Raw genomic sequence first — 27,157 nt, 5'->3', positions numbered from 1 at the left:
TGCGTGTCTTTAAGCAACTGATTGTATTATTTGGTTACAACCACCAGCAGAGGCACTGTTGATTCAATTCTGCCAGAATATTAAGATCAAATATTTAATGTTTTATTGTTAAACAGATTATTTTTGAAATAATAATCTAAGAAAAACCCCCACTTTCTATTATATATAATACGTTTATAAAAAAAACACCCATAAATTTTAGAGATAATAATAATAATAATAATAATAATAATAATAATAATTTAATAAATGTCCCAATCACATTTTTTTTTTTGCACTCAAGTCTGAATCATTTGTGTCTGCTGTTACCAAGTTTCAGCAATGCTTTATGATGACAAAAACAGAACATCCATTTAAAAAAATAAAAATAAAATGAATAATAATAATAATAATAATAATAATAATAATAATAATAATAATAATAATAATAATAATAATTTGGTTTAAGGTATCCCAACATGATTCTTTTTATATGCAAGTGAGAAGTGGTTCAAAAAGTGAGCAAATTAATTTATTCTTGACATTACAAAATAAATTAAGAAAATTCAAAAAATTGATTTTTTTTTTTTTTCAGCTGATACCGATCATCTGAAGCTCACAAGATCCGCCCCAATTTACGATCACATAATCCAGATTGGGACAACTCTATTAATTTTCACTATGATCAATGAATGCATTAAATCTTTTTAGACACCTCTCAGGGAATTCTTCAGCATTCCCATAATGTGCTCGATGGCACAGTTGGTAAAGTGCATTGTCCAGTAACCAGGAGGTAATAATTTCATAAATTATCTCTCAATTTACTTCATATCATACATTCCTATCTGAGCATTCAGCTATTAGCATTCAGCTTTCAGCATTCCCACACAATTTTATTTTTAATTTTCACATTATTGTCATTATTTTTTCTTAGCTCACTGTCAAGGCGAAGAACAAAAATTTGTGTCATTAAAAAAAAAATGTATCTTGCGCACAAGCATATCTAAATATGGTTCCTTACCAGGCTTAATGCGATTCTGCTATTTTTTGTACTCGTAGATTCAGTCGGAATAACAAACTAATCTCAAAATACATTGGAACAAAAATAATACAAAGGAGCATTTGAATAGTGGCAAGAAATTCACGTCAATACTGTTACGCAACAGGGTTAACAAACACAAGTGATGAATGGTTTCCTCTTACGTAAATAGTATAACAGAGGAATTTACTTTCAGTCGGATCATATCAGCGGCTTTCACTCATTGGCTGAAGCAGAGCGCGCTCATTTGCATAACTATCAAGCATCATAAAGTTTGGCTTGTACAGTATGTACCTGCTGGATGTGCTGAGTGTTAACTCGCTCAGCACTTAACTACTTAACTCATTGACTCCCAGCTATTTTCACAGAAACAATCCCGTTCGCTCCCGGCTGTTTTACTAGATTTTGACTGATTTTGTAAGGCCCACAGAATATTGTGTTCAATTGCTATCAAAGCATGGAACCTACCAAAAGAAAGATTAAAGTCTCTTCTTTCATCAGGAAAAAAAATAGGTTTCTATCTGTTTCCGTTTTGCAGCAATTAGCATTAGAAGAGAGCTAAGTTTCATCAGTTTTCACAAATCTATTTAAAATTGTAAGTAATTTAGCTCTTTTTCTACATGGCCCTGGTTGATCTCCTTTGCTCTGCTGCCACCTGCTGGCCGTTTGTGTAATAACTACCATTTCTGCAACCGTTCTTTGCAGTTGAGAGGCTGCATCAAAGCCTTCTGTATGCTCTAGCATTAAAAAAAAAAAGAAAAAAGAAAAAACGTATAAATACGTTTTTGGGACACTTAAAACAAAAAAAAACGTATTTACACGTTATTGGGAGCAAATGAGTTAATGTGTTTAATTGACACACCCTCACATCAAAATTTGGGAGAAGCAAACATTTGCTCCCTGCGAGTAAGTTCGGGACCTTGTTGGGTGTCTCCTTCTTGTTCCTGCTGCTTTAAACTACCTCAGGAATGAGGAAGCTCTCACTTGTGGGAACCTGAGATTCACTAGTCTGCTTGAAAGCATCGCACCAACGGGCCTCCATTGTCACCCTGGCCCCATTGTGCCTATTGTCACCCGAAATCAGACACACGGAAGAGGAAGGCGTTTAATTGGGTGTACTCTTGAGTACGTTCCCCCCCCCCCCGCCCGCTGCACATGACTGAATGCTAAAATAGCAAGCGGCGTTTGCTGCTCACACACAAAAGCACTGTAGTGACACATATTCAGGGTTTTAACGATAAGCCGGCGGTAAATATTTGACATTTTGGCACAGGTTGTGTTTGTCGCACACTGGCTGGTTATCTGAAGCTCATGGCTCAAAGAAATTCTTTGTGTGAGAACGTGTGCGTTGTTTCTGCAAAGCCTGTTTGGGGAGAGAGTTTGGTGTGGGAATGTTACGTAGCAGAGGAGAGCGTGCAAGTTTGCACACATGCATAATAAATAGGTATGCATCGACATATAAGCACACTTGTTGTAAAATGCATATATGCTCACGTCTCCCTTGTAGGCCAACAGTACATTCGAAGAACTGCACAGGCTAAAGACGATGGGGAAGGCCTGGGAGGAGGTGGCTCCACAGATCTGGGCTTTCTTCCAAAATGGAGTGCAAGTCAAAATGATCCGGGTATGGCAACAATACACCATCGAAGCAATTCGAAAGCCTGCTTTATTTTTTTATTTTTATTTTTTTTTTGGAAGAGAGAGCTCAGAATTGTTCATTCGGCAGTCTTACCGATTCAACATCTTATCATCATTACTCTCTCTTTTTTTTTTTTTACTCATTCACTGCCATTGACGGAAAAAGACGTCAAATGATGCATTTTTTTTTTTTTTTTTTGCTGGTCTGGCAATGAATATGTTAATAAATAACTTTTAAAAAAAATCAAAGTGGCCCTTGTAGCTTTCTATTTTTCTGTCTGTGGCCCTCAGAGGAAAAAGCTTGGACACCCCTGCTGTACATTATATCAACAATTTATAATTGCTTCATTGATTTTTACCACGTTTAACTCATTCACTGCCATTGACGGAAAAAGACGTCAAATGATGCATTTTTTTGCTGGTCTGGCAATCAATGTGTTAAATTCATTTCTTTTTTTTTGTGCATTTGTGTGCGTGCGTGTGCGCATATGTGCGTGCATTTGCATGCATGCATGTATGCGAACGTGTAAATATGTGTAAATTTTTACTCATTAATTCACCTAAAATTTAATAAAAATCCCATTAGATTAGATTAGATTAGATTAGATTAGATTAGCCTTTATTGTCATTATACAAATACAATGAAATGAAATTTAAACTCTGCCATAAGTACACACATAATAGACAGATAAAAATATGTGCAATGAAATAAAATAGGGTAAAAAAATAAAATAAAACCAATACTGTATAAAACCACTGTACCCACTATACATATTGCAATGTGCAAATGTGCAATGACAGTGATTACCCTTCACCTTAACCGGATACTTCAGAGTCTCGCCAGAGTCGTGAAGTTCAGAAGGTCAGGAGACCAGAGGAAAGGTCACTTGTAACTTGTATTTGTATTTTTTTTTTAACCAGAATAATATCTTGTTCAAAGTCCCACAACCCTAATTAAAAGGGATGTCAAAAATGGGAGCAAGCCAAAGTCTAATAGCTTAAAATAAAAGTAAATAAATAAATACAATAAAACTTAAACTGTAACTATAACTTAAAGAGATACTTCACTTATTTTGCCCATTATGGCAATAAAAAGTGAATATTTTGTCTATAATTAATTTGATACTGTCATTATTTTTCACGTACAATTAGTACCTTTAAAAACACATTTTGCAACTTGCTGTCGACTGAAAATGACATCACAGGGGCTCAGGTAACCAATCACAGCTCAGCGGTTTTCTACGTTTGGTCATGTGACATTCGCAAGCTGAGCTGTGATTGGTTACCTGTTTTCTAGGTTTGGTCATGTGATATTTGCAAGCTGGGCTGTGATTGGTTACCTGTTTTCTAGGTTTGGTCATGTGATATTCACAAGCTGAGCTGTGATTGGTTACATTGTTTTCTAGGTTTGGTCATGTGACATTTGCAAGCTGAGCTGTGATTGGTTACCTGAGCCCTTGTGATGTCATTTTCAGTCGACAGCAAGTTGCAAAATATGTTTTTAAAGGTACTAATTGTACATGAAAAATAATTAAAATCAAATTTATTATCGGCAAAATATTCATGTTTAATGTTTAATGTTAAAGTAAAGTATCCGTTTAAATAAAATCGTGCTGTGAATGCTACAATTTTAAGTGTTGCTATTTTTTTCAGGACACATTCCGGAATCCATCAGTGATGGATTTCATTGACCGCAGTCTTGAGCAGGCTCCGTTCTTCACCAAACACATCCTCAACTTCCTGCACAACAGTCCGCCAGAAGAGCGTCCTGACAGCATGCCTGATTTCGACTGGCGGGATGTTTTCAACCTCGCTGACCGTGTCATCCGGATGCTCAATCAATATGGAGACGTGAGTGCGCGCTGAAATATTTTTGTACTGTAGCCTAGAAACTTTTGTTGTACAAAAAAAAATAAAAAAACTGCTACAACGGGATGTATGGGTTAAGCCAGGCTTCCAGATGAAAATACGGTGTCAGGATCATTTGTTTTGGTACCCTCCCACCTATTTGAACTGTTGACACTACAATTCACCTGAACTGTCACATTCCTGGAGTGGCCCATTCATCGAATAATCCGAGTGAACACGGGCCCGTCACTTGTTGATTTCATTAGCCTGCTTGAAAGAGCTCTGTTGTGCTCCATCTTTGACGCGATGCGAGCATTTGGATAAGTTGTCTTTTCATTTGGCAATTTGTCCTCCATCTCCAAAACTTGGCAACCGCCAGGTTAGGACCCGGGCCAGGCTAACAGACGAGCTGTCGACCGGCTTCTGTTTACTGCTGATGGAGTGGAAGCCTTTCACAAAATTACAACAAAGCGTCACAGGCCTTCACTGGTGAGGGCTCTCCGTCGCTAAGTGGGCCAATATATTTGAAACAAAGTCCAAATCAGGCCTTGTCGGGACGAGGGGGTCTATCCCACTGGGGGGTGACACGGGGGGGGGGCACGGTTGGGTGGATGGCTGGCGTTCTTTGTTTTTGTCCAAGTTAAAGCTTACAGCACTCGAGTGTGACAGGGAGAGTGGGAACGCCCGAGGCTGATTGGACACAGCTGTCACTTCACCCGCCATCTTTTATAGAGCAACTACAATGAGCGCGGGTTTGAAGGCCGAGTGGTTGGATGCACGCATGCGAATCTAAAAACTATTACCCCACACATACAGCTGGTATAGACTACCTACTGATGTGGTTCGTGAGTCATCCATGGACTGCCTTTAAATCTGATGAAGATAAGATGTTACTTTTCCCTTTAGTTTACCAAATTTTCTGCCTCTATCTCATCTCCTCTCCTCCAGTGCGTGAACCTGGATAAATTTGTTGCCCTGCCTAGCGAGGACACCGTAACATATCGAGCTTTGGACCTACTGCAGGACGGCAAGTTTTGGGCGGGTCTCGTCTTTGTCAACATGCAACCTTGGACCGCCAAAGTCCCGCCTCATGTGAAGTTCAAGATCCGGATGGATATTGATGCTGTGGAGCGCACCAATAAAGTCAAAGACAGGTTAGAGCAGAGGTGTCCAAACTGCGGCCCGGGGGCCATTTGCGGCCCGCCGTCCATTTTTTCAGTGGCCCGCGACATGTGCTAAAAATGGCATTGGACTCAGTTCAAATAAAATAAAAACAAAAATGTTTGGAGGTGGTCAAAGTAAGAAGGGAGGGTATCGAAAAACAGGTTCCATTAAAGGTTATTTTAGTTAACTAAACCTAATGAAAAAACTAAAACTAAAATTCAAAACACAATATTGTTTCCGAAATAAAATAAAAACGAAAATGCTTTTTAATAAAACGAAAACTAACAAACTACATTTTATGTTTACAAAACTAACAAAAACTAGCTATAATTATAGCAAACATGTCCTTCGTTTTATCCATCCATCCATCCATCCATCCATCCATCCATCCATCCATCCATCCATTCTTCCATCCATCCTTCCAGCCATCCATTCTTCCATCCATCCATCCATCTATCCATCCATCCATCCATCCATCTATCCATCCATTCTTCCATCCATTCTTCCATCCATTCTTCCATCCATCTATCCATCCATTCTTTCATCCATCCATCCATCCATTCTTCCATCCATCCATCCATCCATCCATCCATCCATCCATTCTTCCATCCATCCATCCATCCATCCATCCATCCTTCCATCCATCCATCCATCCATCCATCCATCCATCCATCCATCCATCCATCCATCCATTCTTCCATCCATCCATCCATCCATGCATCCTTCCATCCATCCATCCATCCATCCATCCATCCATCCATTCTTCCATCCATCCATCCTTCCAGCCATCCATCCTTCCATCCATCCATCCATCCATCCATCCATCTATCCATCCATCCATTCTTCCATCCATCCATCCATCCATCCATCCATCCATCCATCCATCTATCCATCCATTCTTCCATCCATTCTTCTATCCATTCTTCCATCCATCCATCCATCCTTCCATCCATCCATCCATCCATCCATCCATCCATCCATCCATTCTTCCATCCATCCATTCTTCCATCCATCCATCCTTCCATCCATCCATCCATCCATTCTTCCATCCATCCATCCATCCATCCATCCATCCATCCATCCATCCATCCATCCATCCATCCATCCATCCATCCATCTATCCATCCATTCTTCCATCCATCCATCCATCCTTCCATCCATCCATCCATCCATCCATCCATCCATCCATCCATCCATCCATCCATTCTTCCATCCATCCATCCATTCTTCCATCCATCCATCCATCCATCTATCCATCCATTCTTCCATCCATTCTTCTATCCATTCTTCCATCCATCCATCCATCCATCCATCCATTCTTCCATCCATTCTTCCATCCATCCATCCATCCATCCATCCATCCATCCATCCATCCATCCATCCATCCATCCATCCATCCATCTCCTTGACCGCTTATTCCTTTTTAGTCTTTGGTAATTAATTTAATGCATGAGCCCTTTGGGGATGATTTTAAATGTGATTTTTAGTAGATTTATTTTGATATAAACCGGAATAATGACGTCGCGCCCATGGTGTTTTTTTAAATATTGCGCACAAGTAAGTAATACACATAAAAAAAAACTAATACTAAAACTAAGCATTTTTTTTTTAAAGAACTAAACTAATAAAAACCAACAGAACCACCCTGAAAACTAATAAAAACTAACTAAAATGAAAAATTCCAAAACTATAATAACCCGACTGCCATATTACAAACAAATTGGTTTATATACTGTAGCATTTTTCTAAATATGCAAAAGCGCAAATAAATTATTTGTACAATTTTTCGGACGAAACACAATTTCTCTTCATAACATTATGTGGCCATTGCGTCCTTCTGATTTTCTGTATGTGGCCCTCAAATTAAAAAGTTTGGACACCCCTGGGTTAGAATGAAGGTCAGAAAGTGTGATTTTTGCTTTTTTGATATCGTTTTAGAGAATAATAACGTGCATCCCTGTCAGGTATTGGGATCCGGGCCCCAGAGCGGATCCTATGGATGACCTGCGTTACGTCTGGGGCGGTTTCGCTTATCTTCAGGACATAATAGAACATGGCATCATTCGGACTCAGACGGGGAAAGAGTGGCCGTTGGGGGTTTATCTGCAACAGATGCCCTACCCGTGTTACGTGGATGATCTGTTAGTGAGCACACACCAAACACCCACAACACAACTATAAACCACATTTTTTTTCTCATCCGATATCTCATTTTGTCCAGCTTCATGCTCACACTGAATCGCTGCTTTCCAATCTTCATGGTTCTGGCCTGGGTCTACTCCGTGTCCATGATAGTCAAAAGTATCGTTCTGGAAAAGGAACTGCGTCTCAAGGAGACCCTCAAGGTGATGGGGGTCTCCAACAGCGTCATCTGGTCCACTTGGTTTATTGACAGCTTCCTCATGATGGGTACCAGCACTGCTCTCCTTACAGTCATCATCATGGTGAGGAAGTGACATTTCTCAAGTTTGCGTTTAGGGGTTAACTCCCCTGGATTTCATGGCAGGTGACAAATGATAGCTCGTTAACTCATTTACTCCCAATGACGTATAAATACGTTTTTTTTAAGTTCTAAGTGTCCCAAAGACGTATTCATACGTTTTTTTTTGTTTGTTTTTTTTTTTTTATGCTAGAGCATACAGAAGGCTTTGATGCAGCCTCTCAACTGCAAAGAACGGTTGCAGAAATGGTAGTTATTACACAAACGGCCAGCAGGTGGCAGCAGAGCAAAGGAGATCAACCAGGGCCATGTAGGAAAAAAAAGCTCAATTACTTAGAATTTTAAATAGATTTGTGAAAACTGATGAAACTTAGCTCTCTTCTCATGCTAATTGCTGCAAAACGGAAACAGATAGAAACATAGACTTTAAGAGACTTTAATCTTTCTTTGGTAGGTTCCGTGCTTTTATAGCAATTGAACACAATATTCTGTGGGCCTTGCAAAATCAGTCAAAATCCAGCAAAACAGCCGGGAGCGAACGGGATTGCTTCTGTGAAAATGACTGGGAGTGAATGAGTTAAACTATGACCTTCACTCCTTCTCGCCTTACTAATGACTCACAAACTGGTACTGTGATTGTGCACATACCGTACAAATTATTAACGAAAGGACAGTGAAGTCTATGACATCATGGGAATTATGTCAACACTTTCGAATATGCAGGAATGGTATTTCCTTCATAAGCATTCAGCATTCCCACGCAATTTCTACGGAAATTGCACTTAGTCTAGTTTATTCAGTTATTTAATGTTTTGTTTTGTTCTTATTTTACTTATCTTACTCTTTATCTTTACTGCATGACCGATTCCTGTTTCATGTACAGCGCTTTGTATACAGCAGGGGTGTCCAAACTTTTTCATTTGAGGGCCACATGCAGAAAATCAGAGGGACGCAAGGGCCACATAATGTTATGAAGAGAAATTGGGTTTAGTCATAAAAATTGTACAAATAATTTATTTGTGCAATTGCATATTTAGAAAATTGTTACAGTACATAAAGCAATTTATTTGTAATATGGCAGTAGGGTTATTATAGTTTTGGAATGTTTTATTTTAGTTTTTATTTCATTTTGAGTTTTGTTTTTTAAATTTAGTTATTTTAATTCGTTTTCAGGCTGATTATGTTAGTTTTATTAGTTTTACTTCTTTAATAAATGATTAGTTTTAGCTTAGTTTCAGTATTAGTTTTAGGTTTTTTTTGTGCATAATTTTTAAAAAACACCATGGGAGCGATGCTTTTCTATTGGCTGCTGCTAGATGACGTCACTTCTGTGTGACATACTTTCAATCGTCATTATTCCGGTTTTTATCCAAATAAATTACTAAAAATCACATTTGAAATTATCCCCAAAGGCTCATGCATTAAATTAATTACCAAAGACTAAAACGAAGGACATGTTTGCTATAATTATAGTTAGTTTTAGTCAGTTTTGTAAACATAAAATGTAGTTTTTTATTTCATTACCAAAATTGTTTTTTTAATTTTAGTTTGTTATTTCGTTAGTTTTCGTTAACTAAAATAACGTTTAATGGCACCTGTGCTTTTCAACACCCTCCCTTCTTATTTTGACCACCTCCAAACATTTTTGTTTTTATTAATTTATTTTAACTGAGTCAAATGCCATTTTTAGCACATGTCGCGGGCCACTGAAAAATGGACGGCGGGCCGCAAATGGCCCCCGGGCCGTAGTTTGGACACCACTGGTATACAGCAATTCCTTTTTAAAGTGCTTTATAAATACAGTTGAGTTGGCAATGATTAAAGTTTGTGCCCAGTTAAAATTGGACCTCGTTCCCTTTAGCTCAGTCTACACATCGTGTACTGTAGTGACCCCTAGTGGCAATAATCATAAAAAAAAACTGTTAAGAGATTTGATATCAATTTCAGAGATCATTTTGTGAATAACATCCCTTGCTTGTTTCTGACTTTCAAGGGAGGAAGGGTCCTGAACTACAGCAACCCCCTGATCCTCTTCCTCTTTCTGCTCACCTTCACCACGGCCACCATCATGCAATGCTTTCTCCTCAGCGTCTTCTTCAACCAGGCCAACCTGGCAGCGGCCTGCTGCGGAATCATTTATTTCGCCCTCTACCTGCCGCACCTCTTCTGCTTCGCTTGGCAAGATCGCATCACCAAAGACATGAAGATCCTGGTGGTAGGCAGGCAGAACATCCAAACCACTCACAATTCAGGTTTATTTATCTAATTTTTAGATATTTTGTCCCTCAGAGTCTTATGTCCCAAGTCGCCTTTGGTTTTGGGACCGAGTACCTATCTCGTTATGAGGAGCAAGGTCAGGGTCTGCAGTGGGACAACATCCAGACTAGTCCTCTGGAGGGGGACGAGTTCTCGTTCCTCACTTCTATCTGCATGATGGGCCTGGACACGTTGCTTTATGCTGTCCTTGCCTGGTACCTGGACAACATCTTCCCTGGTCAGTTTGATAAGACAGAAATGTGGGTTCATAAAGAGGTGTGAACATGTTGGAAACTTATTGTTGCTCTGTTTGATATGCAACACAGGCCAGTATGGAATTGGCCGGCCATTTTACTTCCCTTTCATGCCCTGTTATTGGCTCAACACTGTCACTCCAGCTGCAGGTAGGACTTTGCTTATGTCTCTTCTTTCATCAGGAAAAAGAAAGTATATTTCTACCTGTTTCCGTTTTTCAGCAATTAGCATTACAAAATAGCTAAGTTTCATCATTATTCACAAATCTATTTAGAGTTTTGAGTCATTGAGCTTTTTTTCAACATGGCCATGGTTGATCTCTTATACTCTGCTGCCACCTGCTGGCCGTTTGTGTAATAACTACCTCTTTTTTTTTATCATCCGTTCTTTGCAGTTGAGAGGCTGCATCAAAGCCTTCTGTTTGCTCTAGCATACAAAAACAAACATAAAAACGTATAAATACGTCTTTGGGATGCTTCAAATATTTAAAATAGAACATATTTATACGTTTTTGGGAGCAAATGAGTTAAAAAGGATTAAAAGTTGTGAAATGGATTTTGTTAAAACTTACAACCTTAAATGGCACTCAATTTAGCTATAATAAATATGATAATATATGTATTTGTGGGTACTGATCAAGGTTATTTTAGTTAACTAAAACTAACAAAAAGAAAAAACTAAAATTAAAATTCAAAAAAGAATTTTGTGAATGATTTAAAATAAAAATGAAAATGTATTTTACTAAATGAAAACTAACTGAAACGACATTTTATATTTACAAAAGTAACTAAAAATAACTAATTATGACAATAATATCCTTTGTTTTAGTCTTTGGTAATTAATTTAATGCATGAGCATTTGGGGATGATTTTAAATTTAATTTTAAGTACGGTAGATTTATTTTTGATATTAACCACCAGAATAAGGACGTTTGAAAGTGTCACACAGAATTTATGTCAACTAATGCTGAAACTAATTAAAACTAAGCATTTATTAAATATCGAAAACTAATAAAAACTAACAGAAGCACCGTGAAAACTAATTCAAACTAACTAAATTTAAAAAACAAAACTCAAAACGAACAACATGAATCTCTAATGCCACTTAGTGGCAGAAAAATTACCTCAACACAAATCTATGGCTCAACATTTTAACCGTAACTGTTAACTGTAACTTTATGAATTACTGTAAAATTAATATATAAATGAACTAAAAGATATATCCACATTTGTATTTAGTAACCATATTTGTCCACTTCATGTTAATTAAGAGTAAGAAAAACGTGAAGATATTTTATTCTACATTTAGCACAGATAAAAAGTGCGATTAATTTACGATTAATCGAGAGTTCAGTTAACGATGGATATATTTAACTCATTCACTGCCAATGACAAATATAGACGTCAAAAATGCAAGCAAACAGCCAGTGTTAATTTTGAAAAAAACAAAAAAATGAAAAAGAAAATTTAAAATTAAAATTGTAATTAAAAAATTATAATTTAGTTTTAGTTCTTGTCTTCTGGCTAAATTTAATTAAAGCCTTAGTCATAACTCAGTCACCTGATTGTATTTTAGTTTGAATCCAATTTTAGTCAACAAAAATAAAGAGCAATTTTAGTCGACTAAAATTGGCTTTTAGAGGCCTCAGTAAGACCGAGACCGATCACAAGAACGTCAACGCCCGTGTTGTAGGGTAACAGGAATCCGTTCTACGCACGATGGTAGCACTTAGCAATGAAATTGTTGTCATCGTTGTTATTCATAACAACAATGATTAATAACTATGAATGAAAACAATTAATAACTAAAACTAAATTCAAATTTCTTGTCAATATTTGCCCTGGCTGTTTGCTTGGATTTTTGACGTCTATAGTCGTCATTGGCAGTGAATGAGTTAAACTGAATCAACTGTATAAATTTAAACTGAAGCGCTTTTGAACAATTAATTTGATTTTCTACCTTCCTTTTTGTTTTAAGACAATAAACATGAGCTGTCTAAAAAAGGCTTCGATAACATGGGATTCCAAGATAAAGGGGATCCACAGAAAAAAGAGGAGCAGGAAAACCAGGAGAAAGCAAAGAATCCAGAACCAACCGACGCACGTGAACACAAGGACCAGCGAGACGACAACCAGGAGACTCATGGTACTATATCAATTTGGTTCATTGACTTATATGACATTCAACTACATTATATTGTGTGAAGAAGACATTGGGATACATTGCAATATCTGTACTAACCTGACATTTCTAGTGTTGGTTTTGGACCTTTTCCTTCCTCTTTGTGTTGTTGTACAGAAGGGGTGTCCAAACTACGGCCCGGGGGCCATTTGCGGCCCGCCGTCCATTTTTCAGTGGCCCGCGACATATGCTAAAAATGGCATTTGACTCAGTTAAAATAAATTAATAAAAAACAAAATGTTTGGAGATGGTCAAAATAAGAAGGGAGGGTGTCGAAAAACACAGGTGCCATTAAAAACAAACGAAATAACAAACTAAAATTAAAAAAAACAATTTTGGTAATGAAATAAAGTAAAAATGAAAATGCTTTTTAAAAAAACGAAAACTAACAAACTACATTTTATGTTTACAAAACTGACTAAAACGAACTATAATTATAGCAAACATGTCCTTCGTTTTAGTCTTTGGTAATTAATTTAATGCATGAGTCTTTGGTGATTTTTAGTAATTTAGTTTGATAAAAACCGGAATAATGACGATTGAAAGTATGTCACACAGAAGTGACGTCATCTAGCAGCAGCCAATAGAAAAGCATCTTCAGATGACGTCGCCCCCATGGTGTTTTTTAAAAATTGCGCACAAGTAATACACATTTAAAAAAAAATAAAAATAAAAAAAAATAAAAAAATAAAAAATAAAACTAAAACTAATACTGAAACTAAGCTAAAACTAATCATTTATTAAAGAACTAAAACGAATAAAAAAAAAAAATTTGGTAATGAAATAAAGTAAAAATGAAAATGCTTTTTAAAAAAACGAAAACTAACAAACTACATTTTATGTTTACAAAACTGCCTAAAACGAACTATAATTATAGCAAACGTGCCCTTCGTTTTAGTCTTTGGTAATTAATTTAATGCATGAGCCTTTGGTGATTTTTAGTAATTTAGTTTGATAAAAACCGGAATAATGACGATTGAAAGTATGTCACACAGAAGTGACGTCATCTAGCAGCAGCCAATAGAAAAGCATCTTCAGATGACGTCGCCCCCATGGTGTTTTTTAAAAATTGCGCACAAGTAATACACATGAAAAAAAAAATACAAAAATAAATAAAACTAATACTGAAACTAAGCTAAAACTAATCATTTATTAAAGAACTAAAACGAATAAAAAAATAATAATAATAATAAAATTAAATAATATTAAATAATAAATAAAATAAATTAATTAATAAATTAAATTAAATAATTAAAAAAAATATAAATAAAAAAAAAAAAACAGAATCAGCCTGAAAACTAATTAAAAATAACTACATTTGAAAATGAAAAAGTCATATTATTGCTTTCACTGTCAACACTGTTTAGGGCAAACATTCTTTGAGGCAGAACCAGCTGACCTGGCGAGGGGCGTTTGTATCCAAAACCTGGTCAAAGTGTTCGACAGTCGCTCCAGGCCCGCTGTGAACGGCCTCACCCTCAGCTTCTATGAGAACCAGATCACTGCCTTTCTTGGGCACAATGGGGCCGGCAAGACCACCACTATGTACGTGAACACATGGGTGGGTGGTGGTGCTCGTGGTGGGGGGGGGTAACGTTTCATCCCCCAACCCCTTTTTTTTCTCTATCTTCTAGGTCCATCTTGACTGGTATGTTCCCTCCCACCTCAGGCACGGCTTCCATTTATGGGAAAGACATCCGCACGGACATGGACACCATCCGTCTGTCTCTGGGAATGTGCCCGCAGCACAACACTCTTTTTCAGTAGTAGGTTATTTCATTTTCATCACAGGGTACATTTGTTATGGTTTCCCCTCACGGGTCATTATGACTCTGAAAATGAAAACTGTATAAAGTGAAGAATTTCTGCCAAAATGAAAAATAATAATTTGGATTAGACATACTTGATTTTCCTTGGCCTGAATAAAATAAAATAAAATAAAATAAAATAAAATAAAATAAAATAAAATAAAATAAAATAAAGTGACGTGCCAAAATTGAATAAAAATGTCATTTATATCTTCATTTTTTTTAACAATATTTTGGATTAGTGGTGGGAGAAAAAATCGACATCGCAATATATTGTTGCGCTCTATGTTGCAATAAATTATCGATACACTGACGGTAGATATCGATGTAATGTGCCCAGTTGTGCAGTGTTATGTTATAAATGTTTATGCACTTTAATTTGTCTTAATTTACAATGTTTACAGTTAAAAGACTAAGAGGCAGAACTTTGTACATTGTACAAAGTTTTGGCATACATTTTCCTTTTTATGGGCATTTGTTGGCTTTTTCAGTCACATATCGTGATATATTGCTAAAAATGTGTTTTGACAATATATCAAAAATCGTAGATATCGTGTAGGGATGGGCGAGCACCCGGTATCGGGCCGATACCAGCCTTTTTTCAAGTACTCGAGTACTCGTGAAGCCGACGAGTACAAGCGACCGATGCTGGAGACGTTGAGTGAGTCCTCCTTGCCTGTAGGTGGCGCTACCCTGCAGCAGTTTAACACCATGGCAAATCATGAGGATCACTTCCTGTTTTGACTACGTTTTTCACCAAAATTTCACCGGTTTGGAAATACTTCAAAATTGTGAATCCTAAACTGTTTTTTTTTTTTTCAAAATTAGAGGAAGTATTTTTGTTAAAAATATTTTTGGTGATGTTTTTTTTTTATTTATCCAATGTACTACTGGTATCGGCACTTGGTATCGGTAAGTACTGCGGGTCTGAGTATCGGTATCGTATCGGTCTGAAAAAAAGTGGTATCGAACATCCCTAATATCGTGTATCGTGATATTATTGATATCGTGAGCCAAATTTCCACCTGCTGTGACTCTGCAGTATGACCGTTGCTGAGCATATCCTGTTCCACGCACTACTGAAAGGCCGTCCAATAGCGGAGGCCGAGGAAGAGGTGGAGAATATGCTCCAAGATCTCGGTCTTCCACACAAGAGGGATGAACTGACACAAAATCTGTCAGGTCGGTTTGGATGCCAAATATGCTATGTACAATGCTCTCCAAAAAGTATTGGAAGGGGAACGTTAATTCCTTTATTTTTGTTGTTAACTGGAGGTATTTAGGTTGAAAGATAAATGTGAGGTAAAAGTTCAGCTTTTTTTTCATGGCATATAACTCATTTACTCCCAATAATGTATAAATACGTTTTTTTTTTTTAAATGTTCTAAGTGTCCCAAAGACGTATTTATACGTTTTTTAGTTTTTTTTTTGTTTTTTTTTATGCTAGAGCATACAGAAGGCTTTGATGCAGCCTCTCAACTGCAAAGAACGGTTGCAGAAATGGTAGTTATGACACAAACGGCCAGCAGGTGGCAGCAGAGAAAAGGATCTAGAAAAAAGCTGAATTACTTACAATTTTAAATAGATTTGTGAAAACTGATGAAACTTAGCTCTCTTCTAATGCTAATTGCTGCAAAACGGAAACAGAAACATACTTTTTTTTTTTCCTTATGAAAGAAGAGACTTTAATCTTTCTTTTGATAGGTTCCATGCTTTTATAGTAATTGAACACAATATTCTGTGGGTCTTGCAAAATCAGTCAAAATCCAGTAAAACAGCCGGGAGCGAACGGGATTGCTTCTGTGAAAATGGCTGGGAGTGAATGAGTTTAACAACTCAACACAGCACACCAAAGTGAGCTTGAGGAATTGAGCTTGCTGTTCCAATATTTTTGAAGGGGGCTGTATAAATGTCATGCAAATGTGAAGAAGCTGTTTTCATTCAGGGGGCATGCAGAGGAAACTATCAGTGGCATTGGCATTTGTTGGTGGCGCAAAAGTGGTGATCCTGGATGAACCCACTTCCGGGGTGGATCCTTACTCCAGACGCTCCATATGGGATCTGTTGCTCAAATTCCGCGCAGGTAACAGTGGGCCCTGCTGGACAAAATTGGTAAATAAAAAATAAAAAATCACTCTAAAACCAGTTGGGTCAAAAATGGACAGATCCTCTATTTGGGTTCATTTGACCCAACTTTCTGGGTTGATTTGTACCCCCCCCCAAAAAAGTTATTTTGGTATATTTTGGGTCAGATCCACTATTTGGGTCAATTTAATCCAACTTTGGGTCAACAATTGGGTCATTTTGTCCAAAAACAACCCATAAAATTGTGGGTCTATTTGACCCAACTTTGGGTCAGAAATTTGGTCATTTTGTATAAAAACAACTCAGAAAGTTGGGTCAAATTGACCCATAAAGTGGATCGGCCCTTTTTGATCATTGATTGGGTTAGTTTTGGCTAACTGTCTTTAAGGAACAAGTTGGGAGATCCTCTACTTGGGTAATTTGACTCAATTTTCTGGGTTGTTTTATACAAAAAACTTTCACCCAAATGTGGGTCAAATTAACCCAATTTTCTGGGTTGTTTTATACAAATGACCCAATTTTTTAGCCAAAGGTGGGTCAAATTAACCCATTTTTTGGGAGGGTTTTATACAAAATGTCCCAATTTTTGACCCACAGGTGGGTCAAATTAACCCAATTTTCTGGGTTGTTTTTTACAAAATGCCCCATTTTTTTTTTTTAGCCAAATGTGGGTCAAATTAACCCAATTTTCTGGGTTGTTTTTTACAAAATGCCCCATTTTTTTTTTTAGCCAAATGTGGGTCAAATTAACCCAATTTTCTGGGTTGTTTTATACAAAATGCCCCAATTTTTTTTTAGCCAAATGTGGGTCAAATTAACCCAATTTTCTGGGTTGTTTTATTCAAAATGCCCCAATTTTTTAGCCAAATGTGGGTCAAATTAACCCAATTTTCTGGGTTGTTTTATACAAAATGCCCAAATTTTTGTTTTAGCCAAATGTGGGTCAAATTACCCCAATTTTCTGGGTTGTTTTTTACAAAATGCCCCAATTTTTTAGCCAAAAGTGGGTCAAATTAACCCAATTTTCTGGGTTGTTTTATTCAAAATGCCCCAATTTTTTAGCCAAATGTGGGTCAAATTAACCCAATTTTCTGGGTTGTTTTATGCAAAATGACCCAATTTTGACCCAAAGTTGGGTCAAATTAACCCATAAAGTGGATCAGTCCATTTTTTTAAATCCATAATTGGGTTACTTTTGACCCAACTGTTTTTAGAGTGTTCTGATCAAAATTTTACATCCAGCAATTGACACACCAATACTGTATCGCTTTCCACTCGTAGTGACACCCTGACACTGATGAACACGTCTAACCATTTTAATTGCACGTATCCTATTTTGTTCCTTTTTTTTTCAGGCTGTACAGTGATCATGTCCACCCACCACATGGATGAGGCCGACCTGCTGAGCGACCGTGTCGCCATCATCTCTCAGGGGCGTCTCTACTGCTGCGGCTCCCCGATCTTTCTCAAGAATTGCTTCGGCGCCGGTTTCTACCTCACTCTTGTGCGACGAATGAAATACGGCGCCCCAAAGACGGACGGACCTGGAGCTGTATGTTTACGAATATGAAATAATGCAGAATTATTTTCCAAACAAACCGTATCGTCTCTTCTTACTCTGTAGGATGGTGATGTCTGTTTAGAAAACTGCTCCTGTAAGTGCTCCAAGTGTTTGAAGTTTAACGTAAACCAAGACGAGGGTCGGACTCCAGACAGACAAATGGATGGTAAAATCTGCATTAACTGGTCCAGCCTGTTTATTTTGTTGACCTTCCACGTGACTGTACATGCAATCTGATCTCCGTCCAAGGTTATTTTAGTTAACTCATTCACTCCCAACCATTTTCACTGAAGCGTCCACCTTCGCTCACAACTGTTTTACCGGATTTTGACTGATTTTACAAGGCCCACAAAATATTGTTCTCTTGCTATGAAAACATACCAAAAGAAAGATTAGGCGCTCTTCTTTCATCAGGAAAAAAAAAAGGTATGTTTGTATTTGTTTCCATTTTGCAGCAATTAGCATTAGAATACTATTTTTTTGTCAATATTCACATTCCTGGTGAAAACATTGGAGATGAGAGCTTGTTGTAAGATGGACCTGGCTGATCTCTTATACTATGCTGCCATCTTCTGGCCCTTTTTTAAAATAACTACTATTGCTTTAAGCCACCTCTTCATGTCAGTAGATGCACGAAAGCCTTCTGTATATTCTTGCATAAAAAAAAAAACACCAAAAAAACCTGTAAACACGTTTTTGGGAGGGAAGTATTTCAAAACGTTTTTGGCTTTGAATGAGTTTACTAAAACTACCGAAAAAAAACTAAAATTAAATGTTGAATTAAATTAATGAAATATGAATAAATATAAATAAAAATGAAAATACTTTTTAAAAAGCGCAAACTAACCAAAACTACATTTTATGCTTACAAAACTATCTAAAACTCACTCTAATTATCGCAAATATGTCCTTCATTTTAGTCTTTGGTAATTAACGCATGAGCCTTTGGCGATGATTTTAAATATGGTTTTAAGTCGATTTATGTTGATATTAGCCGGAAAAAGGATTTTTTAAAGTGTGTCACACAGAAGTGACGTCATCTAGCAGCAGCCAATAGAAAAGCATCTTCAGATGACGTCGCTGCCATGGTGTGTTTTAAATATTGCGCACAAGTAATACACATTGAAAAAGCAACTAAAACTAATACTAAAACTAAACTAAAACGAAACATTTATTAAATAAAACTAATCAAAACTAACAAAACCACCCTGAAAACTAATTAAAACTAACTAAATTGAAAAAAACAATACTGAAAACGAAATCCAAACGAACAAAAATGAAAAATTCTGAAACTATAATAACCTTATCTCCGTCCAAAAGATACCCTATGTGACACATCTAGAACTTCCTTGTAATTATTCTATATGATTGTGGAATGGCATTGGCAACCGTTTTGCATCTCCAGGTAACATCGAACGCATCACGGCCCTGATTCATCATCACGTGCCGCAAGCTCGTCTGATTGAGGCCATCGGTCAAGAGATGACCTACCTGCTTCCCGGCCATGACTTCCAACCGCGGGCTTACGCCAGCCTCTTCAGGGAGCTGGAGGAAACCCTGGAGGACATCGGACTCAGTAGTTTTGGTGTGTCCGACACGTCGTTGGAAGAGGTAGGCGTCGTGCATGACGGTATCGAATAACTGCGCGATATATTTGATGTTTGTTTTCTTGTAGATTTTCTTAAAAGTCACCGCTGATGGATATGCAAGCAACAAGAAATGCGTTCAAGGTATGGAGAATTTTGTCATTCTTTTGTATCGTCATCCTTATAACTCATTGTCTGCCTCTCTCAGACAATAAATCACTGCAGCAGATTTCTCGAGCTAGCCTCTGTGGGTTCAACAGAGTGGCGATTGCTACGGAGGCACCTAAAGGTGACACTAGAATTTAGCTTACAGCTCTGAACCTATGCTGCCACTTTAGGGGACAAATGCAAACTACCACCAAACTCTGCTGCTTGCCCACTAGCCAGCTGTAGTCCATCACAAATGCACCCTGCAGATGTGTTACTTAACTCATTCACTGCCAATGACGACTATAGACGTCAAAAATCCAAGCAAACAGCCAGGGCAAATATTGACAAGAAATTTGAATTTAGTTTTAGTTATTAATTGTTTTCATTCATAGTTATTAATCATTGTTGTTATGAATAACAACGATGACAACAATTTCATTGCTAAGTGCTACCATCGTGCGTAGAACGGATTCCTGTTACCCTACAAGACGGGCGTTTGACGTTCTTGTGATCGGTCTCGGTCTTACTGAGGCCTCCAAAAGCCAATTTTAGTCGACTAAAATTGCTCTTTATTTTTGTTGACTAAAATTGGATTCAAACTAAAATACAATCAGGTGACTGAGTTATGACTAAGGCTTTAATTAAATTTAGTCAGAAGACTAGAACTAAAACTAAATTATTATTTTTTAATTACAATTTTAATTTTAAATTTTCTTTTTCATTTTTTTTTTTTTTTCAAAATTAACACTGGCTGTTTGCTTGCATTTTTGACGTCTATATTTGTCATTGGCAGTGAATGAGTTAATCTTAGCGCCGTGTTTCAGACTCAGACGAGCCTTTGGACGCCAGTTCGTGCGATGGCCCTGAAGGTAACGCGGGCCGAGGGTCGTATCAGGTCAAAGGTCTGTGTTTGGCCATCAAACAGTTCTTCGCACTGCTGATCAAGAGGTTGCACCACTCCACTCGCTCCTGCAAAGACTTCTTTGCTCAGGTAAACCCACACATACAGCTTTCCCATGTTTTTTTATTTTATTTTATTTGTTGGAACATCCAGTTAAAACATTTTGAGTGAGTTTTTATCGTCTCTGTCTGTTAGATTGTTTTACCAGCCAGTTTTGTTTTCCTGGCACTGACGTTCACGTTGATCGTTCCACCGTTTGGAGAGTATCCAAGCGTGACTCTAAGTCCTTGGATGTATGGCCGACAGTACACTTTCTTCAGGTGAGACAATTCCAAAGGGTCACCAAAACATATAAGAATGACAACACAAGTGATGAGAAGACAAGACTTATTCGGTTTTACTCGCAGCGAGGAGAGCAGAGTTGCCAGGTACAAGCTGTCAAAGATGCTCTGGCAATTCTCTTGCGTCCTCTCTTTTTATTGGGATTGTGCCCTATCCGGTTACAAAAAATAGCGTTGCACTACTAAGGGGTGGGGAAAGCGCAATAGTACAATGCTGCATTATCTTAAAATAACATATCTGTCTGCTTGGATGTAAGTGTGTTGCAAGTAAGCATGCGATTATCCATTAGCAATGAAAGTTCTCGTTTTTACTTTTGCTCCAGACTTTGTGACTCATTTTAAACACAGCCACACTGTCTGGTACAGTTTTTGTCTGAAAAAATGGGTGCAAAGTAGTTCACTTAAAGATCATATGAATGTGAAGCATTTTAGCAAATATATAATAACTTAGATACACTTTAAACGTAACAGTCACATAAATGTATCGTTGTTGCTGTTAACTCATTCACTGCCATTGACGGAAAAAGACGTCAAATGATGCATTTTTTTTGCTGGTCTGGCAACGAATGTGTTAATGTACAAAATAATGTTTGAACAACATCGGTATTAGAATTATTTTACGGGAAAAAAAAGAGTTTGTATCACTGGAGCTACTTTGGTCCACTATTTTGGTCAATTTGATCCAACTTTGGATTGTTTTGTTGTTTTGATGGAAAACAAAATTGGGTCAATTTGACTTGTAAAATAATTGCCGAAGTCATATTTTTTGCAATTTATTATTTATTTTTTATTTTTTTGCCTAAATCATCTCCTCATGATGCAAATGGTTCAATTTGTTGTTTCCTGAAAAATCAGGAAAAACAAAACAAAACGTATTTTAAGAAGGCGTCGATATGCTACACCTAACAGGAAGTACGCCATTTTTATTTACTTTGCAATTTGTCCCAAATATTTATTTATTTATTTATTTATTTATTTTTAAATTGACATATTTCAACTAACTCCACCTAGAGAATTCATCCAATTGTCTTCAAACTTGCATATTTAATTTATAGTTGGAAGCTGTACACATCAGACCTGGCATAAAAAATCAATAATATATATCAATATAATTTTGAGATTTCTTGTGAGTTTCAATACCGTAAATAGCTCAGTAGCACCCCCTACAAATTTTTAAAGAAGAATTCCCGGCTGAACGTTTCCCCAAGATCTCTGAAAATTGACATGTGCAGCTCCAGACCGACAAAAAAAATGATTTTGTAGCTAAACCTAACAGGAAGTCAACCATTTTGAATTTATTTTGGAAGTAGGTGCCATTTTTAGGCCCCTCGATAATGTTTCAGATTGTCTTAAAAGATGTTTGAGTTCAAAAGTTATTGAAGGTTTTGTGTTACGCTGTTGCCGTGGTGATGTGCTGTTTTGGGGGGACTTTCATAATGTATTTCCGCACGGCTTTAGTTTCTTTTTGTAATATCACTTGCTCCACCGCAGTAATGAACGTCCTTCGGATGCCCAGATGAGACATTTTGGCGAAGTCTTGCTGAACAGGCCGGGCTTTGGGACACGCTGCATGGCGGATGAACCACTAGAGTGAGTAAATGTCACACTTTTACAGTGGACGCATGATATTTAAAGACCTTTTGGAGGACAATTGTGACTTAATACCCTCCCCCTAGCCTGCCTCAGTGGTGACACAACAACAAAAACTTAATTAATTCTGTCTATAAATCCCACTTGATCTTATAAACGTCGCACTCTCCACTGTTTTGTTTAACCACGTGGGTCCATTTCTCTCCCCGGTAGAGATTTCCCATGTAACAACATCACAACCGAGTGGGAGACCCTCCTGGTTAACCCCTCCGTGATCGAGATGCTGGCTGAGCCAGGATGGAACTCGGTCAGACCGTCTCCAGACTGTCAGTGCAGCACTGACAAGAAACTCACCATGCTGCCCACGTGCCCCGAAGGAGCCGGAGGTCTTCCGCCCCCGCAGGTACTCGTCACAGAAAGATCGGAATACTCGATCCTCATGAAGGTTTCACTTGAATTGTCATTCTGGCTTTGTGCATCAGAGAATTCAGTCAACAGGAGATGTTCTGATGGATCTAACTGGGAGGAACATCTCAGACTACCTGGTGAAAACGTACCCCAGTCTCATTAGAACTAGGTGTTTACTTTTTTGCATTAAATAAAAAATGTATCATAGCTTTGAAAAATCATGAAATAAGATATAAAAATCTGCTTTTTTCCCCCCCCAGCTTAAAGAGCAAATATTGGGTGAACGAACAAAGGTAATGCACTTCATTTGCCTTTAAGTTTATAAAGCTAGCTTAGCTGTACTGGATTCTATTGGTGGAATTCGCCCTCTCCTGGTGTAAAGTATTCAGTGCAGTTTGGATCTGCAAGGCAGCTGAGGATTCTGTCTGTGGTTTCCAGGTATGGAGGAATATCAGTCGGAGGTCAGCTTCCTGTTTTAGAACCACAACCGAAGTTCATCCAGGATTTTGCAGCTCAACTAGGACAAATGTTCAACGTTACTGGGGTAATGTCTTTTAAGTGTCTCACAAAAGTCAGTAGACCACTCACATTAGCGCTGTCAAAGGTAAAGCGTTAACCTAATGATTAATCACGAAAAAAATTGCATGAATCATATATTAACGTAGATTAATTCACTCCCAGCCATTTTCATACAAACAATCCCCTTCACTCCCATCTGTTTTACTGGATTTTGAATGATTTTGCAAGGCCCACAGAATATTGTGTATAAAAACATGGAACCTACCAAAAGAAAGATTAAAGTCTCTTCCTTCATCAGAAAAAAATTAAGTATATTTCTGTCTGCTTCCATTTTGCAGCAATTAGCATTAGAATATAGCTAAGTTTCATCATTACAGTATTCACAAATCTATTTAGAATTCTGAGTAATGGAGCTTTTTTTTCCATGCGCTAGCATAAAAAACAAAACAAAAAAAACCCATAAAAAACGTATAAATACGTCTTTGGGACACAACGCATTTAAAATAGAACGTATTTATACGTTTTTTGTGAGCAAATAAGTTAATTTTGACCGCAGATGATCCTTTAGCTTGACAGCGGATGGTTACGTTTTAGCAGAGGTTGTGTTTGAGCAATAAACATAGATACATGCATTAAAATAATGCATTTAATACATGTTTGCGTATGACATTCACAATATTTAAATAGTTAATGTCAAACTATTGCCGTCATTTTTTATTTTTTTTAATTATATAAGTAATCAACTGATGACAAAAGGCACAGGACCAAAAAAGATTGAAGACGTCCTCATAACATTAAATGTCGAAAGAATTAACATATAACAGGCGCTCTTCACATTTGAAAAAAATGTTGATAAAAAAAAACATTTTATTTAAGCGATTAATCGTGATTAATCAAAATTCAAACGTGATTAATCTGATTAAAAAATGTAATCGTTTGACAGCTCTTCAGAAATGTAGTCATACATTTTTCATTGGACAACACTGGCAAAATGACACAATGAAAATTGGTCAATGTACAGCTTATATAAATTGATACATATATTAATAGCTAAACACCTGGCAACAAAAGTGAGTAGACCCCTAAGTGAAAATGCCAAAGTGTCAGTGTTTTGTTTTCTTGGTCTCGTCAGACCGCAGAACGTGGACCAAGAATCCATGCTTCGCTTGAACAAACTCACCACTGACGAGCTGATTATTATTTTGCAGGGTGACCACTGTAAACAAACAATGAGGGAAATCGGTACATTCTTCAAGTACCTGGAGACGCAGAACAACGTTAAGGCAAGTAATCAGTGTGATTTTTTTAGTGGTTTTGGTGCATGTATAGTAGGGATGTATTATCACGATATTGTGAGGGTGTTGGCGATATTTAAAAAAGATCACAATATTGTAAAAACAAAAGAGCTCATACTAAAAAAAAAAGCACAATATTGTGCTTTTGTACATAACATCAATGTTATGTTATTTTTATTGTTTATTATTATTATTATTATTATTATTATTATTATTGTTATTTTGTTAATGCACACATACATTGAGTTCCCCCACATATTGATTTGCTTCACAGGTATATTATGTTCCCCTTCATCTTTACAATTAGCATAGATTTTAAACATAGAAGGCCAAAACATCCCTAATGAAAATTAAATTGCACTAATAAACTAGCCACTAGAGGGTGCTAGAACTGCACAAATGGAACTCAACCTAACTTTTTTTTTAACAGATGTGTTCCTTTTAAATATTGCGAACATGACGGCGACGATATTGTGGCAGTTTTAATATCACGATATCGCCCTTATCGTGACATCCCTAATGTATAGCGTAACGGAGTCAATCCTTGTGCAGGTATGGTACAACAACAAGGGCTGGCATGCCATGGTGTCGTTCATGAACGTGGCCAACAACGCCATCTTGCGCGCAAACCTGCCAAAAGGAACTCACCTGGATCAATACGGGATCACGGCCATCAACCACCCTCTGAACCTCACCAAAGAGCAACTATCGGAAATCACTGTGTGAGTGGACACTTTCCGACACTGATGGTTATCGATATCCAAGGATGTTGCTGGATTTTTTATTTTTTTTTTCTCTCCACTAGCTTGAACACATCAGTGGATGCGGTGGTAGCGATATGCGTCATCTTCGCCATGTCTTTCGTCCCGGCTAGCTTCGTCCTCTATCTCATCCAGGAAAGGGTCACCCAGGCCAAACATTTACAGTTCGTCAGCGGTGTCAGCCCGCTAATCTACTGGATGGCCAACTTCCTCTGGGACATGGTACCTATTAGAACCTGACGTTTATCCTTTATGGACGATATATAAAATAAATGTTTGATGTGTTTACAGGTGAATTATTCAATCAGTGTATTGATGGTGGTGCAGATTTTCATCTTTTTTGATAAGAAGTGTTACACCTCAGCAACCAATCTGCAGCCACTTATTGCACTACTTATGCTTTACGGGTGGGTGTACAAAATAGCAACATTTTTAGTGTCAAATTTGGCCGTTATTGAATTTGAATTTCCTGTTTTTTCTTAGGTGGTCCGTCACCCCCCTGATGTACCCCATGTCGTACATGTTCAGCGTCCCCAGCACAGCCTATGTGTCTTTGTCATGTATCAACCTCTTCATCGGAATCAACATCAGCGCTATCACCTTCATCCTGGACCTTTTCGAAGGCACCACGGTAAGAACGAACAATCCCAGTTCTCTTAAATCCATCTTCTACATGTTCTTACTTTTTTTTAACGGGCTCTTGTCTAGGCTTTGTACAAGTTCAACCAGCTGTTGAAGAGCGTGTTGCTCATCTTTCCTCATTACTGCCTGGGCAGAGGCCTCATAGACATGGCCATCAACCAGGCTGTGATTGATATCTTCACTCGCTTTGGTAATGCACTGCAAAAAAAACAAAAACAAAACAAAACAAACAAACATGACAATTACTGTCAAACAAGCTAATTGTGGTAATGTAAGGTTGCAGGTTCGAATTCCACCTCTGACTGTACATTGCAAATATATCCATGGCCATTATGCTAACATGTATACCAAACTGACTATTGTATCAGGAAATGGATTATAATTTCACGAAAATGATTAAATCCCACCTTAGACAGATTGCAGGTCAAGTTTGCTTTTGATTCATTTGTCATTTAACTCATTCCCTCCCAGCCATTTTCACTGATGCAATCCGCTTCGCTCCCATCTGCTTTTACTGGATTTTGACTGATTTTGCGAGGCCCATAGAATATTCTGTTCGATTGCTATAAAAAACACGGAACCTACTAAAAGAAAGATTAGTGTCTTCTTTCATCAGGAAAAAAAAAAGTGTATTTGTATCTGTTTTGCAGTAATTAGCATTAGAATATAGCTAAGTTTCATCATTATTCACAAATCTCCTGAGATTTGGC

The 27,157-nt window shown here is 37.5% G+C and overlaps 1 protein-coding gene and 1 long non-coding RNA gene across 7 annotated transcripts in view; one reads left to right on the top strand and one right to left on the bottom strand.

Moving 5' to 3' along the window:
* abca4a (ATP-binding cassette, sub-family A (ABC1), member 4a) overlaps positions 1-27,157 on the top strand; it is a 44,432-nt gene that overhangs the window by 11,023 nt on the left and 6,252 nt on the right. For 3 of the 6 annotated variants that reach the window (XR_013280816.1, XM_077508505.1, XM_077508504.1), the window contains exons 11-41: positions 2,526-2,642; positions 4,310-4,507; positions 5,453-5,658; positions 7,633-7,809; positions 7,890-8,112; positions 10,102-10,323; positions 10,398-10,602; positions 10,691-10,768; positions 12,597-12,764; positions 14,168-14,345; positions 14,435-14,566; positions 15,651-15,790; positions 16,554-16,691; positions 18,049-18,245; positions 18,318-18,420; positions 19,660-19,865; positions 19,930-19,984; positions 20,049-20,129; positions 20,815-20,981; positions 21,087-21,211; positions 22,724-22,822; positions 23,036-23,225; positions 23,305-23,399; positions 23,491-23,523; positions 23,669-23,774; positions 24,958-25,032; positions 25,597-25,766; positions 25,850-26,027; positions 26,097-26,212; positions 26,289-26,436; positions 26,514-26,637. Coding sequence is in view for 4 of the 6 variants with exons in the window: in XM_077508505.1 (XP_077364631.1) it covers positions 2,526-2,642; positions 4,310-4,507; positions 5,453-5,658; positions 7,633-7,809; positions 7,890-8,112; positions 10,102-10,323; positions 10,398-10,602; positions 10,691-10,768; positions 12,597-12,764; positions 14,168-14,345; positions 14,435-14,566; positions 15,651-15,790; positions 16,554-16,691; positions 18,049-18,245; positions 18,318-18,420; positions 19,660-19,865; positions 19,930-19,984; positions 20,049-20,129; positions 20,815-20,981; positions 21,087-21,211; positions 22,724-22,822; positions 23,036-23,225; positions 23,305-23,399; positions 23,491-23,523; positions 23,669-23,774; positions 24,958-25,032; positions 25,597-25,766; positions 25,850-26,027; positions 26,097-26,212; positions 26,289-26,436; positions 26,514-26,637 (4,450 nt within the window). In the remaining 2 variants the exon portion in view is untranslated. Of the gene's footprint in view, positions 1-2,525; positions 2,643-4,309; positions 4,508-5,452; positions 5,659-7,632; positions 7,810-7,889; positions 8,113-10,101; positions 10,324-10,397; positions 10,603-10,690; positions 10,769-12,596; positions 12,765-14,167; positions 14,346-14,434; positions 14,567-15,650; positions 15,791-16,553; positions 16,692-18,048; positions 18,246-18,317; positions 18,421-19,659; positions 19,866-19,929; positions 19,985-20,048; positions 20,130-20,814; positions 20,982-21,086; positions 21,212-22,723; positions 22,823-23,035; positions 23,226-23,304; positions 23,400-23,490; positions 23,524-23,668; positions 23,775-24,957; positions 25,033-25,596; positions 25,767-25,849; positions 26,028-26,096; positions 26,213-26,288; positions 26,437-26,513; positions 26,638-27,157 lie in introns of those variants that run through there. The other 3 variants (XM_077508506.1, XR_013280817.1, XM_077508507.1) reach the window with 3 other exon arrangements.
* LOC144009042 (uncharacterized) lies at positions 16,326-18,431 on the bottom strand. Its single transcript, XR_013280818.1, has 3 exons — positions 18,311-18,431; positions 18,075-18,243; positions 16,326-16,704 (listed from the first exon to the last, which is right to left on the bottom strand). It is a non-coding gene; the product is annotated as an uncharacterized LOC144009042 (long non-coding RNA).

Source organism: Festucalex cinctus, chromosome 20 (genome assembly GCF_051991245.1).
Source record: "Festucalex cinctus isolate MCC-2025b chromosome 20, RoL_Fcin_1.0, whole genome shotgun sequence".
Classification (NCBI taxonomy): domain Eukaryota; kingdom Metazoa; phylum Chordata; class Actinopteri; order Syngnathiformes; family Syngnathidae; genus Festucalex; species Festucalex cinctus.
This window is presented reverse-complemented; position numbering and strand designations above follow the sequence as displayed.